This window comes from Clytia hemisphaerica, unplaced genomic scaffold, assembly GCF_902728285.1.
Source record: "Clytia hemisphaerica strain Z4C2 unplaced genomic scaffold, Clytia hemisphaerica genome assembly, whole genome shotgun sequence".
In the NCBI taxonomy this organism is placed as follows: domain Eukaryota; kingdom Metazoa; phylum Cnidaria; class Hydrozoa; order Leptothecata; family Clytiidae; genus Clytia; species Clytia hemisphaerica.
The window spans coordinates 69358-89373 of NW_027103473.1; the positions used below are offsets into that span (position 1 = coordinate 69358).

General features: G+C 35.5%; 1 protein-coding gene and 1 long non-coding RNA gene across 2 annotated transcripts; both read left to right on the forward strand.

Annotated features, from left to right (window-relative positions):
• The first annotated feature begins 10261 nt into the window (after positions 1–10261).
• LOC136798383 (uncharacterized) lies at positions 10262–11227 on the forward strand. Its single transcript, XR_010845380.1, has 3 exons — positions 10262–10365; positions 10565–10662; positions 10994–11227. It is a non-coding gene; the product is annotated as an uncharacterized lncRNA (long non-coding RNA).
• Positions 11228–17262: 6035 nt separating this feature from the next.
• On the forward strand, positions 17263–18387 carry LOC136798398 (uncharacterized). The gene has a single exon (XM_067055005.1). It carries the CDS (start codon positions 17263–17265, stop codon positions 18385–18387), a length of 1125 nt encoding a protein of 374 aa, XP_066911106.1.
• The last annotated feature ends 1629 nt before the right edge of the window (positions 18388–20016 follow it).

Consider the following 20016-nt stretch of genomic DNA (forward strand, 5'->3'; position numbering starts at 1 on the left):
GTGACATTTTTATTGACATTGTTCCTCTTATGGATAGATTATTTTACTTACTCTTATGAATGTATATTGTGTCAGCTTTTGTTATTTTTCATTTTTATTATTTTTACATGGTAACTCAATTTGTTCCTATTTTGGAATAAATGTGATTTTTGGTTCTTTACAATTTTTTAGCATCCATTTCTCTTTGTCCGTCACCTGTAACGTTTAATACATTCAGGAGAAAATTTAAAATGTTGTCAACAATTATAATCCCTTAACCCTTCCTGTTACTTACTTCAATATTAGGTAATTATGAGGTTTTCTGTTGATTTTGAGCATTTCATATTTCATTAAGTTTGACTAAGCATTTGATCCTAAAGTAGTCATTAGTGCGATTTCGATGTTATCTGATATAAAAACAAAATATTAAAAATTCTCAAAACAATTTTTCAAGCAAAGCATTTCGAAGTTTATTTCATCATCAGGCTTCTAAATATGATCTAGTATGTACAAATTCAAATATTTGTCTATACATCATTAAAATATAATTAAGTCGTAAAAGTAAATATACCTATGGGAAACAAAAATGCTGTAAATGCCCGAGAGACTACGCTAAGAAAAAAAAAAAGAGAAAGAAAGAAAACGCTGAGAGCAAAGAGGAGGGAAAACAGACACTAACCTATACCATTTCTGAACAGGACCAAGGTTTTTTAAATATGCTATGAAACATGCTTCTAGATTTTTTCTGTCTTTGTCAATTTTTGGCGCTCTGCACAAGATCTTCCATTCAAATTTATGCGAAATTTATGGAATGATAGTTTCTTCATTGATTTTGGTGCGAAAGGATTTAATGAAGCTATTAACTAAGCTTAAAGGGTATCCTGCTTTTGTGTATTTGTCTCTAATAATATTGACTTCTTTTTCAAAATTCGTAGAAATTCTATAGGCGCGGTGAAGTGCTCCATTGATTGCGTTTCGTTTATAGCGTTTCGGTGTTTTCGACGACCAATGAGGTAGTAGCATTGCAATTTTATGGTGCATTTCGGTTTCGAATCTGGAATTGGTTACTAGACTTTGGTATCAAGAAATTTGCTAGGCTTTGATTCAATCGTGAAACGGATTTTATCTGGTTTGTATTCATTCATTTTTGTTAAAAAATCATCTGGAACATTCTTCATTCTTATGGTAAACGAGTCGTCTACAAAACGTCTATAAAATTTAGGTTCCCTCGGGATTACGACTTCTTCCTCAAGTTTACTCATAGAGATATCTGATAAAATCACAGAAAGAGGACCACCCATTGTGCAACCATCACATTGTTTGTAAAACTTCCCTTGGAATATAAAGGTGCTCTCAGTGGTTAGTTTCTCCAACAGACGTGTAAAAATCAGCAGAGTACAAATTATAGGTAGTTTACTTTCTACGTAAATTTTCTGCACAATGTTGTTTTGATAGAAGTTGTCGATGTTGTTGAGCAGACGAAAACGATGAGACAGATTTTAATCGTATTTCGTTTGTTGTAGCTGTCGTAAGATAGGAATGGTCCTGCCAAATCCACTTGACTGTTGTAGAAGGCAGCTGCGATGGTTAGTGATGCATTGGACATCTTGCCCATTTCAACTTGAACCTTCTTCTTCTGAATGTGACGATAAATCTGGCATGATCGACGTACCATTTTCACGATGTCTCAAATTTGTTATCTCCATGATGTTATCTCCACTTTAGGTTTTAAACCTGAAATAGTCTAAGCATAAAGACCATTGTTTTTGTAGACATTAGTGTAGACTAAGCTCTTTTACAACCTACCTCGAAATGACTACCTTAGGAACAGAATATTAGGGGGGATCGGGCTCAATAATCCGAAATGATAAGCCGTCGTCGAACATAGAGGTCGTCGTCGCCGCGCATAGAGGCCGTGGTCGGACATAGAGGTCGTCGCCGGACATAGAGGTCGTGGTCGGACATAGAAGTCGTCGTCGTTCATAGAGGTCTCAGCCCAATTTTTTTCGGTCTTTATTTTATAAGTTCTGGTCTGGAAATTTGACAACACAGTCTTCAAAATAACACCTTATCGTATTTGTGTATAGCAAAGTCACGGCAGAAAGTCGTCTTCTTCGATAACATAGAGGTCTTGGCCAGACATAGAGGTCGTCGTCGAACATAGAGGTCTTGGCCGGACATAGAGGTCGTCGTCGAACATAGAGGTCTTGGCCGGACATAGAGGTCGTCGTCGAACATAGAGGTCGTCGTCGAACATAGAGGTCTTGGCCGGACATAAAGGTCTTGGCCGGACATAGAGGTCTTGGCTGGACATAGAGGTCTTGGCCGGACATAGGGACATAGAGGTCGTCGTCGAACATAGAATTCGCCGGGGCGGTTCGCATCAACGATTCCATTGTCAAAAAGTAGGTAAAATGGGCAGAAAATGGTACATATCGATTTTATGGATTTTTAGTATTCTGGCCAACCTGGTTCATACCAGTACCAGACCTCAAAACCTTACAGAAGCTAGTCAAGTCCCCAAGGGTCATATTGGAACCGTTTTGATGCAATAAAACGATATTTTACCTTCAAATTCAGAATTGAAAACCATCTGAAGCGTCATACAAAATTGCTTATTTTGGGGGTATTCTTTCCAACTTGGTGCATAGGATAGGAGGCTTAATTTTCGTTTTCAACCAAATTTAGTATGATTTTCGGAATCAGCACCCAAAAAATGTCCAAAATCAACTAAAAAATCTCAAAAAAAGTCGATTACCCCCCCTCTAGTTTAGGTTTAAAAATTTCTGGTGTTGATATACATTGTTTTATTATACATTGTTTTCTCCTCCTTTTCGTAACTTGATTTGTCATAACGCCCCATAATAAGCAATGATTTCGACGAGTTTGGGTCTCGGAGGAGAACTTAACCATTCGTGCAACTTCGTGCATATTCGTGCATTTGGTACTTTGCAGACCGGTCTGTAATACACACTCCCCTTTTCCGGAACTCAGGAACTATTGTACCTTTTGACTTGAAATTTTCACCAGTGATAGGTCTTGACCATCTGAGACAATGTGCAAAAGTCGGCCACCTGCGTGTTTAGCATTTTACAGACCGGTCAGTATTTCACCTAAAATGCTTACCATCTCCATAACTACTGGTCCGATCTCGCTAAAATTTTGGGAGCAAGCTTCTATTAACAATACTTATCAAGTCAATAGCATTTTCCAATCTTGAGATATAAAAATTTAGTACAAAAAAGGCAAATTTGGACCGGTCTGTAAAATACACGCCTACAGCAGGTGAGCGAAATTGACCCTGTGCCCCTCATATATATAATGTCAAATGGAGCTCCCGTACAAAATTTGAGGTAAAAATATGGAATGACAAAATTTTTTTAGAAGGTGTCAATCCATGATTTAGCCACACTGCCCAAGTTTCATGAAAAAAATTAAGTCTATCAAAAGTTATTAAAAATTTTCGGACAGGGCGGGGCTATAGGTCCTCCGAAGATGCACGACGGGTTAAAGTGTCATTGGGCTCTTCTAGAAAAAAAACGTTCATGGGGGTTAGAGGATAAATTATCTTTTCAGTGGACATTGGAAAATTCGCAAAAGTAAATGTCGTAAATTTCCCGACTTTTCGACCTCACGAAAGTCTCTGCTCGCGTTTGTACACTTAGAGTAATAAGATTCGTTTTATGTTTCAGGAAGAAAACAAGCAACATGTTATGCAGAGCATAGTTTTGGATGGTGTTTTCGGCAAGCGTAAGATTTTGTACGACCAAATTAGAGAGGGTCTAAAGATCACAGGTGTGTTGGAGATTTTATCCAACAACCCTGAAATGATGGGATACTTTTTCCTGTATGGTCATCACATCACAATTGATAATTTCTCCTTCGATGACTCCAGTGTAGAGTTGATACCATTTTTCAAGAAATTCATCGATGTCGAGTCGGAGGACACGGTATTGAAAGTTTGTTATTATATTTCGGGAAGAAGAGGCGTTTCTGCCACATCGAAATTGCATGTCGAATGTGAACATTCCGATGCATACAACGCTTCCACATGTGATGAAGGAATAACGATTCCTTCCGGAGTTAAAGGCAATTACGAATTATTCTCCGTTTGTTTGAAAGGCGTTATGGAAGGGCGCACTTTTAATGTAATTTGAGTATATTTTCCAAACGGACTTCTAGCTGTCCAATGTATTTAGTTTGGTCTTGGTGTTCTTTTTGGTTTGCTGTCATTTGGAAAGCTTTGATTATGTCTATGGTAATCAGACATACTTTAATTTTGTTCATGAAAGTGGATTTTGAGTACATGTTTTGTAATTTTGCTTCTCTTGTCGTAGAATAATTATACATCCGACGGCATTATCATACTTAGTCCATATTTAGTATATTAGATTCTTATTTTTAACAAAACTGAAGCTTTTTATGTTAATAGTTGTTAATATTTGTTAATATATGGGGCCGTCCACATAGTACGTACCCCCTCGTAGTAGTACGTACTTTTTCATTCACCCCCCCCCCCCCCCCGACTGAAAAAAAATTCAATTTCCAATAGTATGGTTCGAAAATATATTTCTTGTAGGAAACTCAATGTTTGAGAAATTTTTTTCTTTCTCCTTGGAGAATGAGTATACGAAGGGTAAAAGTTGTCCCCTTTTTCTAAGACAGAGAATGTGTAGAATACGTGTAAGACAAGAAAAACTTTCGTACGCAATGAAGTTCTCCTTTATCAAAACTTTACAAACCCTCGTATGGTACTTGCTAGTCACAGTCAAAAATATTTACCGTACATATGTATATTATATAGTAGTTTGTTATATTGAAAAACGAACAATATTTTTTTTCCTTTAAGATTGCGTATATGCCTTAAGGGAGAAATTTCGACAGAAAGAATATAAATTTATAAGCAATCGCCAAAATTAATTCTCGCCAAATTTATTTTCTTTCACACTAGTCTCTATTTCTTTAAAAAATCCTATTTTCATTCATTTTTTCAGCTAAAATATTGAACAAATAATATGCAGCTCACCGAATTGATTTTCGCCAACTTCAGAAATCTTAATAATCGCCAAAATGATTCCGCCCAATGCAACTAAATTCATTCGCCAAAATTTCTCTCTTAAGGTATCTTTATTTAAGAACGTCAAAAAGTTTTGTTAAAGCCTTTAGATGTTCTCAACCTTTCAAAGTTTTTTACGTTTAAACTTTATTTTTTAGCAAGTGTAAACCTTTTCTTATGTTAGTTACTGTTATGTCACAAGAAGAAATTGTTTTACTGTTTTAGACATCAAATTTTTGTCCAATTCATCATCATTTGCATGTGTATTTTACAAACTGGTCCTAATTTGCTTAGCCTTAGATTTTACGTCTCAGGACTGAAAATTACTTTTGAAAAGGTACAATAGTTTCGGAAAATTTTACAAACTGGTCCGTTTAGTACTAAATATCACCTAGAACCGTTTTTCGGTATATTTTGCCTTAATTTAAATTTAAACTGAATTTCCAGGGTGCTTTCCTATTTCAACAAATAGGAAATAGGTGGCTGAACTAAAATTTTGTAAATCAACTTATTGGTAAGCCCAGGAAAAACAGCGGATTGATCTAGAAAATACTTGCGGTACACATTTTTTATAAGCAACCGGGTTGCTAAGGGCTCAGGCCTCAAAATGGCCCAAAAAAATTAAGCAATTTGCTTAGCAATCCTGACGCCTCAAACCAAATTAGCAACTTTTTTTCCTCAGCAATAAAAAAAACTCGGGCACAATTTTAGAAGAGAGCCTTGCAAACATTCGAAAGATGCCTTTACTGTCCATTTTTAAATTGAAAAATTGTCGAAAAATTCAAAATTGTGCTTTTCAACTATTTTAAGTTTGAAATCTTTTGCCCTCCTGGATTCAAAAATCCTTAGCGAAAAATGGAAATTGCTTTTTAAAAAATTTGTAGACTAGGAGCTATTGACGCAAACGCCATTTTGACCAAAGTTTCAAAATAACAAAAAAACTTTTTAGAGTTGAAAACGAAGTAGCCAAGCAAGCTCGACGCTCGCTTGCTTCTTACTTCGCGCTCGATGGCAATTTCAAGACATCGAGTAAGAAGCATTAGCGAGCGTCGAGCTTGCTTGGCTAAAAACGAAGCGAAGAACCAACAGAAATGCCTGCAATGACTTATATTGAAAAAAAAATCATTACCCCATTCATTGATCATTGATTAATTTCCAAAACATCTGAAATCTTCCAGACGACTTTAGAGTCTGGCTGGGCAGAATAAAAATCAGAATGGCCACTTATCTGCGTCATCCAGTCTATCAAAAAGCTCTAAGTGACCTCCAGGCTAATGATCCCGTTGTTCGACGGCGACTTCTATGTTCGACGACGACCTCTATGTCCGGCCAAGACCTCTATGTTCGACGACGACCTCTATGTCCGGCCAAGACCTCTATGTCCGGCCAAGACCTCTATGTTCGACGACGACCTCTATGTCCGGCCAAGACCTCTATGTTCGACGACGACCTCTATGTCCGGCCAAGACCTCTATGTTATCGAAGAAGACGACGTTCTGCCGTGACTTTGCTATATACAAATACGATAAGGTGTTATTTTGAAGACTGTGTTGTCAAATTTCCAGACCAGAACTTATAAAGTAAAGACCGAAAAAAATTGGGCTGAGACCTCTATGAACGACGACGACTTCTATGTCCGACCACGACCTCTATGTCCGGCGACGACCTCTATGTCCGACCACGGCCTCTATGTTCGACGACGGCTTATCATTTCGGATTATTGAACCCGATCCCCCCTGATAACAGAACAGGGTATAATTTTTGAGAAATTTACAAGTCCAAAATATTCTCGATGAACGATTTAATGACCACTTTAGGTTTGACTAATCCTGGATCCTAAAGTAGTCACTGATGCGATTTCGATCATATAGCCACTTTAGGATCTAAAACTAAACAGAACAGATGACATTGCATTGCCTCAAAAAGGGTTTGTTGTTGTTTGGAAGGAACCAATTTGCGCACGAGAAGTATTATAGTATAAGAATGTAATCTTGCTAGCAGCTACGTATAAATTCTTTAGCGTAAACTATTATGTCTGCTATTCATTTAGCTTTTTGAAATAGTAGAAAATAATGTAGAAGGTACAAAATATCAAAATGAGCTGATTTGACTTTGAGCTAGTGGGAATCAAAAATCGATTTGGATCTTCCTGAAATAGCGCACCACGCTGAATCTAATGTTTAGCAATAACGAGTGCTAGTTTTGATGAACATTCATTTGTTTTTATAAAAGGGTTGAGCACTGCAAGCCAAATAACATTAGGAGTAACTTGTTAATGCTAAACATAAAAAAGGATTAAGGGTGGGAGAACAGTAGTTTGAATGTTTTTGAATTGCGTTCTTATTTATACATTCTTCTGCTTTGATAGAGTTCGACAGAATGAAAAATTCGCTGAGAACTTTATCGCTTAATTTGAAAGAGTTCGAAGAGAACAATAGTTTGTCTCGTAATATCGAAAGAATTGATCTCAAAAGAAGCAGTCATACATGAGTTAATCATAATTTGTGATTCAATTTGTGTATGTAAAAGCAGTGTCTCGTTGTTCGTTAAATCACGCTTTGCTTTGTATATCTCAATATAATTATACAAACGTTTTGGTAGCCCAACAATTTAACTTGAGAACTGTTTTCATTTAAGCTATCTTGAATCTAAAATAGGCGACTTTGATATTAATATTACTTTTAATATTATAAACTTCAACTTAAGACCGTTTTCAAACATCGGAATAGATCAGGCATGAACAAAACAACAAGCTTGTCAAAATTCGTAAAGGCACAGTTGGTTTGCTTTACAACCCCAAAGCCCTACTTAGATGGTCAGTCAGCAACCCCATCATTGCTGAGATGTGCGGAAGTGACCGTATCGCGTTGGATGAAAATGAAACTGATTTGAAACATCATGAAGATACTCCAGCATTCGAGAAGCAGTTTCGTAAGGATGTCAATTCACTTGTAGTCGCCGTTGAAGAAATAGGTAATCTGTTCATAGAAAAGGAAACAAACCCGTTCAAATCTCATCCAAAACTGTTCTACCGTGAGAGGCTACACACCAAGTAAAGCAGGCCGAGAAGACTGGTAAAGATCAATTTCAAATCTTCATCCAAGATCGACTCCAAAGGAAGAAGAAGTCCATGTATGACGTGATTCCAAAGAACAAGCTCCTCATTTTCAAGCAGCCCAATCTGTTCATGATAGCCAAATCCAAAGAAAGAATTCAAAGCTTAACTGCAGACAGCAGACTTTTTTCTCGCCTCTTTATCGCTTGCCAGTCACGAAAAGGAGATCTTCAAAACTTCTTTTTGCACGAGAATTATGGGTACCCTCTATTGCCATCTCAGAAATATGGCAGACTGAGGAAAATGCACTGCCAAGTCTGATTTTGTAACTTGTCTCAAGAAAGATGTTGGCGAACCAGACACGGAGGCACCTCAAGTCTACATGAAAGTTATCGATGGGCCAGCATTTTTTGTGAATATATGAACAGCTAAGATATCGACCACTTTCAATCGCTACTCCAACCAGCTGAAGATATTTTATGATCGTGAAATAATTTCTAAAGTAAACCATTTTGTTACCTAATCTGAAATTATTTTCTATCTCTTTATTTTCCATTGCGTCAGAGGATCTTTAATACCGTGGTTAGAGTATATAGTGTTAGTGATTAGCCCATTAGTATTAGGTTTCCGTCCGTTGTTTCAGTTTTGAAGAAAGAATAATGGCGAAAAGGTAGGGTTTCTTAGCGTAAATATTTTAATTGGTACTGTAGAAAGATACTGACTACTTTTGAAATAATGTCACAAGCGTCCACTTTGACGTCTATTTTTTATTGAATAGTTTTCATAAGCAAAAATGTATTCAGCATGAATTATCCTTTCCAACTTTATATACTGTAATACATGAGAAATTTTTTTATTGACGTCACAAGTCTTCTTTAACTTTTATTGACACCATTTTCAAAAAAAACTGTAAGCAAAAAAGTTGTTCAGGACGAAATTTCCTTTCCAACAGTATATAACACTTGATGGTTTGGATACCTTCAAAAATTTTCATGACGTCAGCAAAAAAGTGCTTATGTCAGCAGTCACGTGGTTTTCAGACGTGTCACTGTCAATTTTTTTGTTCAGAATACAATAGCATACCGCAGTGAATCTAAAAATAGACATTGATTTTTCTGTTTGACCGAAATTCAATCCCATCACCCTTCGCGTTAACTACGCCTGCATGCAAATTACACTCAACTACAAAGAAAAAGTAATGACTTTCACGACTTTTTAATTAAGGATTGTGGGATTGATTTTCGGTCAAGTGTTAAAAGTAATAATAATTATGACGTTTGCATAACGGTGTGCTATTGTGCATGTCTGTGCCAAGTTTCATGCTTTTTTCACAAACTGAAGTATTGTTATGATATTTTGGTCTAACAGACTAAACTATAATATTTTTATAATTATACGTTTTTTCCATTTGTTTTAAATTTTTCTAATTGTATAAATCAGACCAATCAAACATTCTGTCAAGAAATGAGAATTTTATGCAAAAAAGAACCAACAAACCAATAGACATACCCAGCCGGCACACAACGTTTTCAAAACGTTTTTTTAGGTTTAGATTACGTTGTGAAAAAAACGCGTTGCCAAAGAAAACGCGTTTTTTCATAACGCTTATAAAACGTTGTTGAAACGTTACAATCTAAACGTTTTTCAAAGGTTTTGCTAACAACGTTTAAGAAACGTTTTTTCTAAACTTGATTTAAACGTGATTTTGATCAACGTTTTTTAAACGTTTATAAAACGTTTTTTTGAGACGAAAGTGTAGTGCCCAAGATTTCTATTTGAAATATATAAATATAACCTCATCGACTCTCAGCTTTTATCCCAAGAAAATTTCTGAGACTTTACCTACCTGCTCTGAGATATAGGAGAGATATTCGATATATCTTTTTCTCTTTTACTTTATTGACTTCTCTTTAAGTGTTAAATATATTTTAATAAAACGCCCACTCCCTGTTTGAATACCTCGTAAGATCGCCCACCCGTAGAATAGAAACTTGTGAAATTCTCTCCGTCACGCCCTTTCCAAATTACAAACCACGCACCCGCTCCCCGTCCCATCTACTCGCCGCCCCCCCCCCCCCCATCGTCCGCCGAATTAACAATGGAATGGCTTCTTTTCTGGACAGCTTTCGAACGTTCGAACGTTCAAACGTTTGAATTCGAAATCACTTGTAGTTCAAAACAAAAATCAAACAAAGTAAAGGTTCTGTAAAAGTTGGATGTTTCATGCACGAAGACTGGAAGAAACTGGTTCTCTTACAAAAATCAACTAGATAATGTAAGTAGTTTACATTAAACTGAAAATGCTTTTGATATTTAAGTTAATTCTTAGAGGCTTTATCGGTGTAGCTTATTTCAGGTTTCAATTTCTGATGATATTTATTTTTGAGAGCAAACCTTGGAAAAATTTCGAAAAATTACGTAATCTTCAGTAAACTTAATGTTAAAACTTTTTATTTTAACTTCTTTTCCCTCAGATTCAAGCTGGAGTGTATTATTGGTTTCCTTATTGCAACTATCCTCAGCTGACTTTGTGTGGTCGCCAGCAGAAAGTACCGAAAATATGCTAGTAAAGGTAGGTGAAATGTAACAAGACTTTAATGATATCTTTCCAAAACTATGTTAATTTCTTGTTGATACCCCTGCATCACTGAGTGAGCTTGGTACTTCAAACTTCTGAAATTTGACTTGGAAACACCCCTGTCTCAACGACAATAATTTAGCAAAGTCCTTGGTAGAATACATTTCGTGAAACATAAAGTTTGGCCATGAAATTTAAGAAGTTTTTTCTTTATCCTCCTGGAGCATTCTTTTTCCCGTGGAAAGAAAAGATAGTTTTCAACGTCTCAACCGCAGCTAAAAAATCTTTAAACATCAAATTTACTATTCGTCTTTTATTTTTTCAGGATCGCAAATGTGTGAAGGAGACCAAAGAAATCGCAATCAAGATATCGTTTTTTAACACTTCAAATAGCAATCATACTGGAAACGTTTGGAATGATTATCACAAAGATGCCAGAAAGGAAGGACGGAAGAGAAAGAACATCAAATTTTTGATTTCATTACGTTTAATTTATACTTATTGTAGATTTTCATACCCAGAAAATTATATAGAAAAGAGCATTCAAAGAAAATTCAAATGTGCGTACGGTCTTTCTCATAATAGTGCAATGAATAGGAATTATTTTGGCAAAGAACGTCTTAGAGACGTGTTAAAACTAATCTAAAATAACTTTTCAAGACGTTTTTAAGTCGTCTCAGAAACGTACCATACCGAAATTAATAAAATTAAGACGTCTCGGAAACGTCATAGAGACGTCCATAATTCGTTCCAAAAAGACGTCTTTCAAGTGGCTAAAAGAAAACGTAGAAACAACGTTTTTCAAACGCCTTGCAAAAACGTAATCTATAAACGTTTGAAAAACGTTTTTTTGACGTTGTGAAAAAACGTTGTAAAGTGCGACAAATACAACCTGAAAAAAACGTTTTCCAAACGTTGTGAAAAACGTTTTTTAAACGTTTTTTTGCCGGCTGGGTAAAGTTTAAAAAGCCAAGCAGAAAAACACAGACACCAAAAACCACTCAAAAACCCAACCAATGCAATCTGGAGTCCCCGACTTGCGAGAGATGCAGCGGCTTTAAACATGTGTTAAGGACGTGCAACACTCAGCCTCCCCCAGATTCCATAACCCTGAACCGACCCGCAGTCCAAACAAACTAACAAAGATAGAGAAATAAACAAAAACTCCCACACAAATACAAAGAAAAAAAAAGGGTAGACAACAGACAAGAACAAGACAAACGACAAAATACAAGTATCAAAAAACCCAAACTTTCAAAAAGTAGGCCCAGAACCCGGTTCGACACCTAAAGTCCGTGCAGCCGTCTGCACGGGAAAGAACGAAAAAGAAAGTGACTGAGAAAACTAACATACAATACATAATATAAAAAAAAATGTTTTCAATTTTCAAAAATGCAGTTGCGCTAAAAACCCATTTAAAGATTCTTCGAATTTCAAAAAAGTCTCTGGAAATCTATCAAAACACTTAACAATTTGTTTTCGCAAGAAAGATCTTTCAGCTCCCTGATTGAGCATGCACTTGAAAAGTTCTGAAATTCTGGGCAGAACATCTTCAAAAAGAAGAGTGCATCTAGCAATGCATAGCACCTCAGAATATATAGAACTGTAAAAGATGATTGGTGGTAAATTACTACTATCTTTATGTGGCATTCTCACGATGAAAAAGGGAAAGGCGTCTCTCTTGTCAAACAATTTATAGCGAAAGATGTTATTTTCAATGCTTATATCTAGATCCAAAAACGTTGCATGTGTTCCATGATGTTCAACTTTCAACTGTAGCTCTTCTGGATAGATAAATGTATATAGAGGGGAACGTTTCGTTACAAGAGTCATAACAGTATACAACTTCGTTGTTATTAGATCAAGAGTAATGATCTAAATTTAAATAAGGAAATATCAATTCTTGTATATGTTTTTTTTAATAAGCAAGTATCTATCCCTTGGTCAGCCTAGTGTATGCTAAAGCTTTTAAATATGGCTTAGGGTAAACTGTTAGAAGCAGAAATCTGAAAATATAAAACTAAAAATATAAAACTAAAAACTTTTTTTTTAAAACACAACATCCTTATGTGAAAGTACAAAGATAAAATAGTTCCTATCCCGCCAACATATTATATCCCGCCTCATACAAAAGTTTTAATGTCACACTGGAGGTTCAACCCAGTCTAAACACTAGCTGTCAGATTCTGTTCAAAAACTCATTAATGAAAACAAAATTTAAATAGAAGTGAAGAAAAACTGAAGACATACGTATCGAAAAATATGTTTGCAATTAAATACTAACAAAAATGTTGAAAAGGTTGAAAATAAAACAGTAGATTGTGTATCGCAATTCAGTACAATAAATAAAGTACACAAAAAGTGCTCAAAGTTTCTCAACATTTAGAACAGAAGAAAATTGAATTGACTTAACTTTTTTTATTTTTTTTATTCTATTTATTTGATAAAGCAGGTTAAAAAAAACGCAGACTAAGCTGATGTGGACCTGCAACTAAGGACTATATTACAAATGAAAAATAGTTAAAATGTATTAAAATTATGTATATGCTGTAAATAGAGATAAAAGAATTATTAGTGCAGAGATTTCTGAAGGATAGTTAACCAGAGAAAAAAGTAAAAGCTTGATAAGCTTATGTGGCTTAAGTGAGATTTAGTTTTGTTATAGGAGTTAATTAGAACTAGACTTGAGCTAACCTAATGTAACCTATGAGTCATAAAAACCTACGCATGTGCAATATAAAATTAAAAGCTATGTATCTGAAAAAATAAATAAAATTTTAAAATCTAGGTCGTCAAAGTGAGATAGGGAAATTAAGCAAACGAATTGTTTTGTTTACCAAGAATATAGCTAGGACTTCAAAGTTTATGTTTCATAATCAAAGAATTTAATGTAACGCAAAGTTCATGGGAAATGATGTGTAAGTTGTTTGATAAAGATTAACTAAATAAATACATAGTCATCTCTAATAATGTATGAATTATATGTAAAAGAAAATTTATTGATCTTATCTCTAAAATCTTTCAATCTATTCCTAAAGATGTCAAATTTTGATACATTGGTAAGTTCATTCGGCATTGCATTCCATATCTTGGAAGCTCTATCTAACAACAAAAGTATTTTGATTTGTTGTTTTGAATTGTTTAGCAATTTTTACTTGATTGTCCCTCCGTTGAGGAGTAGATTTTGAGTTCAAAATACAAAACATATTTGATAGTTCTGAATCAATATTTCTGTAAAATATTTTGTGCATAAGACATAACAGTCTTCGTTTATACAAATATTCAATACTCATCCACCCAGCTGCCTTTAGTACCTCACCGTCAGACAAATGGTCTGGTGGTTGGAATATTCGTCTAGCAGCTCGTACGTGCAGAATTTCTAGCTTTTTCAAGATAACATCATTATTGCCCCATACTGTTATATTATAAGTAACGGATGGGATAATCGTTGCAAAGTAAAATTTTGACATGACAACATTACCAAGAATAACCATACGTTTCACTATTTTGATTTTTGTGCGATAGTGCTTTGAGAATTCATACGCATAACTTATGTTATGCTAGGGAAATCTGAGCCTTCATGCTTATAGGCCTTTCATGCTTATAAAGAAAACATAAGTGAAAAAAAAAACACTACCTAAAAATTTCCTTAAAGAAGAGAAAATTGTTTTCAGCTCTGAAGTTTGTACAAATATTTCAAAATTTAGCCTGACTTTGCAAAATACAAATAAAAAAATGTAGTGTTTCCGGAATGCGGGTAAAGTAAAAAAGCTTTCAAAAAAATTCAATAGAGTTTTAGCATTTTAAAACTTTCAGTTAAGATAGCAAATGTACTCCTTGTTATCAAAAGAAGAGTACCTTATTTAATCAACCTCAAGTGATTTAACAAATATAACAAATAAAATAGAAATTTACAAGTTACCTAAAATTGAAACAAAAGTAAATTCAACATGCCGTAGAAATCATGGGCATTCTAATGAAAAAGAATCATCCTTAAAACAAAATAAAAATGTATGAATCAAAGTTCAGAGTTAACTCACGCATTAGTGAAGCGGAAGGTATTAGGGAAAAGTAAAATGTTAGTGAAATCTTCTGTTAGTTCACTCAAGTACGTATAGTCTCTTGATAGTATTAACACACAACTACACGTCTGGGATCGTGACATTCTGTGTTCTTGATTCTCTGGGAATTCAACAATAATTGACTCTGACAGCAAATCTCCTCCAGTGACAAAGCGTAAAAACATAGATAAGTTTTTTTTTATCCAATGTTTTGAGGAATTTTGTCAAGAACCCGTACACTCGAATCTCGTCCAGCAGTAGAGGGATTGGCTAGAAAACACGAAATCACCTTTTTTACAGTTGGCATCTTGTTGTTGTAAAAATCTAAAAGATTTTTCTTGCAATCAAAGGGTGGGATCGGACATCTCTTTAGAACATCACCCAAGCAATTAGAGATGTACTTTGGTTTTTGAAGAAGCTCAGCGTGAGCGATTTCAGCCAGCAGATCATGAATATTGTCTTTTGAAGGTAGGCTTTTGAAGTTGTAGTCACTCAACAAATCAACCAAGTCAGGTTCTAATTGCTCGAAATCTACCCTTCCAACTTTTTCAATGAGATCCTTTTCGTCAAGTGACACATAGTTCTTAAAAGATGACAACAAATCTTCTTTAGTGATTTCGTTTTCTCTAAACACAGTGGAAAGCAAAAACACCGAGGAAAATCCAATCAGGAAATAACCAATATCTCGTTTAAGAAGGTACACAAGTATTTTGCCAGTGGCAGTCCATTCTTCCCTTGCCATGTCGTGACGAATCGTAGGAATCTTCTCCTCTCTTCCAGTGGCACTGATCAGGAGCTCTTCAAAAAATAAACAGAGCATTCTCTAACAACACCTATTCCAGAACGCTGTTCAATTTGACCGTTGGGTGCCATTATTTGTATATCCAGTTCATGTGTCAAAATGTTTGGTTCTTTGAACAGTTCAATCAACTGATTTTTTGTGTTCAATCTATTAATGACCTCATCTTGATCAAACTGTTGTTTAAACCTAAAATGGCCAAAGATAAATAAATTGAGAATACTTATGGTCAAACTGAAACCTTAATTTAGAAAACATTCTAAAATCAAACAAAATTGAAAGTAAATTCCAGTCAGATATTGTGTTAGTCCTTGAAAAAGGGTTCTCAAAAATATCAGCTGCAAACAGCATTTAAAGCCTCAAATGTAGTTTATGACTAGATTTTCAGTTCCAAAACAACCAGTGACAAAATGTCCTATGTTATTTATCTTTGACATCAGTAAATTTTACCTAAAGCTGCAATTCTATGTTGTCGCAAGGAATCTGGTGATAATGGAGGACTTGATAGAGGTGAATTATGTGAATTTGGTGCTACTTTGCTTGGACTAGGCGGTGGACTGACTGAAATTGAATCCTTTGGAGGTTCCAATTGACGTGTGGAAACAGCAGATAAACCAGAGTCGTTGGTTTTCTGCTGATCATTTCTTAATGACTCATCGAAAGCATCATTTTGAGAACAAATCGAGCAATCTTTATCTGGTCTCTTTGTACAGTGACAATTGTCACAAACAACAAGATCAGCCTTCGAAAACCTGTATTTGAAAAAATTAATAAAGTAAACTTGAATATGTAGACAATAATAAGTTATTGTTGCTCATAAACAACAAAAAGGGTTGATTTTGGTAAAAAAACCTCATTTATTTTGAATTGAATTTCACAAACTCAATATTAGATTGGCTGGTATTACGCGATTTTCGCGAATTTTGGCCCTTTTCGCGAAAGTAAATGTCTTTAGAAATTCTAGGAAGGGCCATTCGCGAAAGTTTATGCTCGCAAAATATTCTCGATAAAATAGAAAATCTGTAAAACTTCAAACTTTGAATAAAATGTAACGTTTATGGCACTTTTAAGCCTGCTAAAAGACTAATAAGTCAAAGGACAAATATTTCAAGCCAGTCCAAGAAGTATTTGTCTCTCGAAGCCATTTTTTCATGTTTAAATTCTCAACTTTAAGTCTTGATTCACGAAAGTTTATGCTCGCGAAAAATATTTTTCCGTTAAAATCGCGAAAGTAAATGTCGTGAATTTCGCGATTTTTTGTCCTCGCGAAAGTTTCTGCTCGCGAAAGTTTGTACGCCTAAAGTAGCCTGGATATCCAGCCCATAAATTTTTTTCTTGACTTTGATATTTCTTATGTTTACGGTCTGGTTTACCTAGATCGTCTGCATTCTCATCTGAGGATGATTATGCGAATATTCTGATTGGTTGGTCCAAGCGAATCAGAAATCTGAATGGTGGCACGTGTATAAGAAATTATATTTGGATGGACCGCACGGGCGATCAGCAAGGCGTAGGCCACAATTTAAGAAGTGGGAACCACCTAGAAAGAATGCAAAAAATCCTGTGCTGAAGGAGGAAGAAAGAATTACAAACTTCTTGAACGATTTATTGGACAATAAGAAAATCACCGCGAAACTACATGAAAAGTTTAGACCTACAGGTAGTCAGCCACCCAGATTATATGGTTTAGCCAAGGTACATAAAGATGATATACCTCTACGCCCAGTATTGTCAATGCCAGGCTCAGCGTATTACAAAATCGCCAAAAAGACTGCAGATTGGTTAAAAGTCGTCCCTGAGTGCAACGTCAACACCTCATCTCAAAGGATTTCGTCGGGTCTGAGTGAAATTGAACTACCCGAAGGTCACGAAATCATAAGTTTTGATATTGTGTCTCTTTACACTAATGTACCGGTCAATGAAACTATCGATGATTGTACCGAATTATTATTCTCTGGTAGATACGAAAAACCTCCTGTTGATAAAGAAACATTTAGAGAGATGCTAAATATTTGTAGTTGCGATGTAATCATGCTCACACTCAACGGTTACTATCAACAAACAAATGGGTTGGCGATGGGGAGTCCTCCTGCACCGATGCTTGCTAATGGTTGGCTCAGCAAGTTCGATCCTATAACCAAAGGAGAGGCAATGATCTATGAACGTTATGCTGATGCTATCCTTATGGATATCTTGAGAACTAGTGCCACTACAAAGCTTGAAAGCATCAACTCGCTACATGTTTCATTAAGGTTCACAGAAGAAAGAGAACATAACGGTAACATTACTTTTCTTGACATGTTGATTCAACGCAACGCGCGAAAACTGTCTTCTACCTGGTACACAAAAAGAACTGATACAGGTTTAATGATGAATTTTCTAGTACTTGCTCCAGTTAGGTACAAAAAAGCTGTTATTTTAGGAATGATTCACGGTATTTACCAGGCATGTAGCTCTTGGAAATCTTTTCACGAGAGTTTAGAAAAAGCCAAAACAATCTTGATAAACAATCAATATCCTCGATCTTTTTATGATCCTATCATTGAGAAGACGCTCAATAAAATCATCGAAAAACCAGAAAAAGAAGAAGATGATAAGGATCTCACAAAGTTCTATATTCAATACCGTGGAAAAGTTTCTGATAAATTTGAAAAATCGCTAAGGCAATTAAATGAACCATGCAAAGTTGTTTTCACCACACGCAAGTTAAAAACGATCCTACCTTCTTTAAAACCTAAGGTCGAAAAGCATCTACGAAGCAGTGGCGGCCTGGCAGGGGGTGCAGGGTGTGCAGTGCACCACCCAGAAAGATCTGAGAGGGGCGCCAAAAGAGCTTTTCAAAGGGGCGCCAAAATTTAGTTGATGTTTGATTGGGCGATTTGGCACCTTTCGACAAGTTTATAGCGCCTTCTATAAGTGCAATGTTTATTTTTTTTGCCTGCGGCGCTTTGTTTTATTTTACGCTCTTGCATCCTTTCTCTTGAATTTTTTCAAAAATACTATCAACATTGAATCGCAAAAAGTCAAAGCAAGAGAAGTGTTGTGTATCAACCAGGGGTTAAAGAGGATGCTCACCCCCCCCCCCCAAAAAATTAGAGATTGCCAAAAAAGAAAAAGATCGAAACTTGTTGATGCTCGCTGTGGTGTTTTGTGGTCTTATGCTGACTAACTTTCTCCTTTTTAGAAGATCTTTTAAGCTTTTTGACCTTTTGTATACAAAAAAATTTTGCCTGCGGCGCAAAAATTACTAATAACTCTTACTCCTGCCAACCTTCCTCAATCTTCGACTTTTGGGGCCTCTTTCATCCATTTTATCTTTAATCGACAGTAAAAGTAACACTAGTGCCGCAAAATTTTAAGATTATCAGGTATGAATTTTTCGGAAAAAGTTTTAGAAAATAAAAATATTGAGCAAATCGACTAGGTATAAAACTTCCATTTCAAGTATCAACAGCTCATGTTTTTTATTTTAGGAGCTTTATTTTTGATGCTAAATCGGTATAAATTGGGGCATTTTTAGACATTTTAAAAGTTGAAAATTTAAAAATTTTTCTTGTTCGGAAAACTATATGAGTATGACATTTCAAATTATAACAAGGAAACAGATATCAAGTTATCATTACCACCACCACATATAAATAAAAGTTTTTTTAACTCAAAGCACTACTAGGTCTGAAAACATCAATTGTGGACACGGTTGATGTTTTTTATCCACAGTCGATCGTTTTTATGGACAGTTTTTTCTTTTTCTTGACAGTCGATGTCTGGAAATAGACAGTCAATACTTTTCATGAACTGCCGAGATTATTTAATTGACTGTCGATATCTGATATCCACTGTCGATTAGCTGATCTCGGCAGTCGATAGCTGATCTCGGCTGTCGATAGCTGATCTCGACGGTCGATAGCTGATCTTGACTGTCGATTAGCTGATCTCGGCAGTCGATTCTTACCTTGACCGTCGATTAGCTTTTATCTCGACTGTCGATGGCTGATCTTTTACTGGCCAAGAAATTCTAACTTTCAAAGGATCAGATTCTTTTTTAGGTTACGTCATATCTTCCTTCGTTTCGAGCGTAAAAACTCCTACACTTCGTAAGAAAGGTCTAAAAGCCTGGAGTTGTTTATTGTGTGGACTACACTTTTTTTTTAAGAAACTAGTTTTACCAAGCAGCCTCAATGTTTCTTAAGAAATCGGCCTTTTGAGCCTTAAATGTTTCTTACATGTTTCTAAACTTTTTGACATAATCAGCCTATTTTTCATGCAAAGAAAAAGCATTTGTTTTGATTGGAAGGTTCTTAAAAAACCGAATTAAAAAATGCTATTTTCTAACATGTTTCTCAGTTTTTAGGCATTCTGAGCCTCCTGTTTCTTAAAAGTGTGTTTCTTAAAAAAAGAAAAAACGTGTAATTCTTTTCCTCACGCTACGAAAATTATGTTTTGTTTTGACACGTGATTACCAATTAGCCAATCAACATTCGGAAGAAG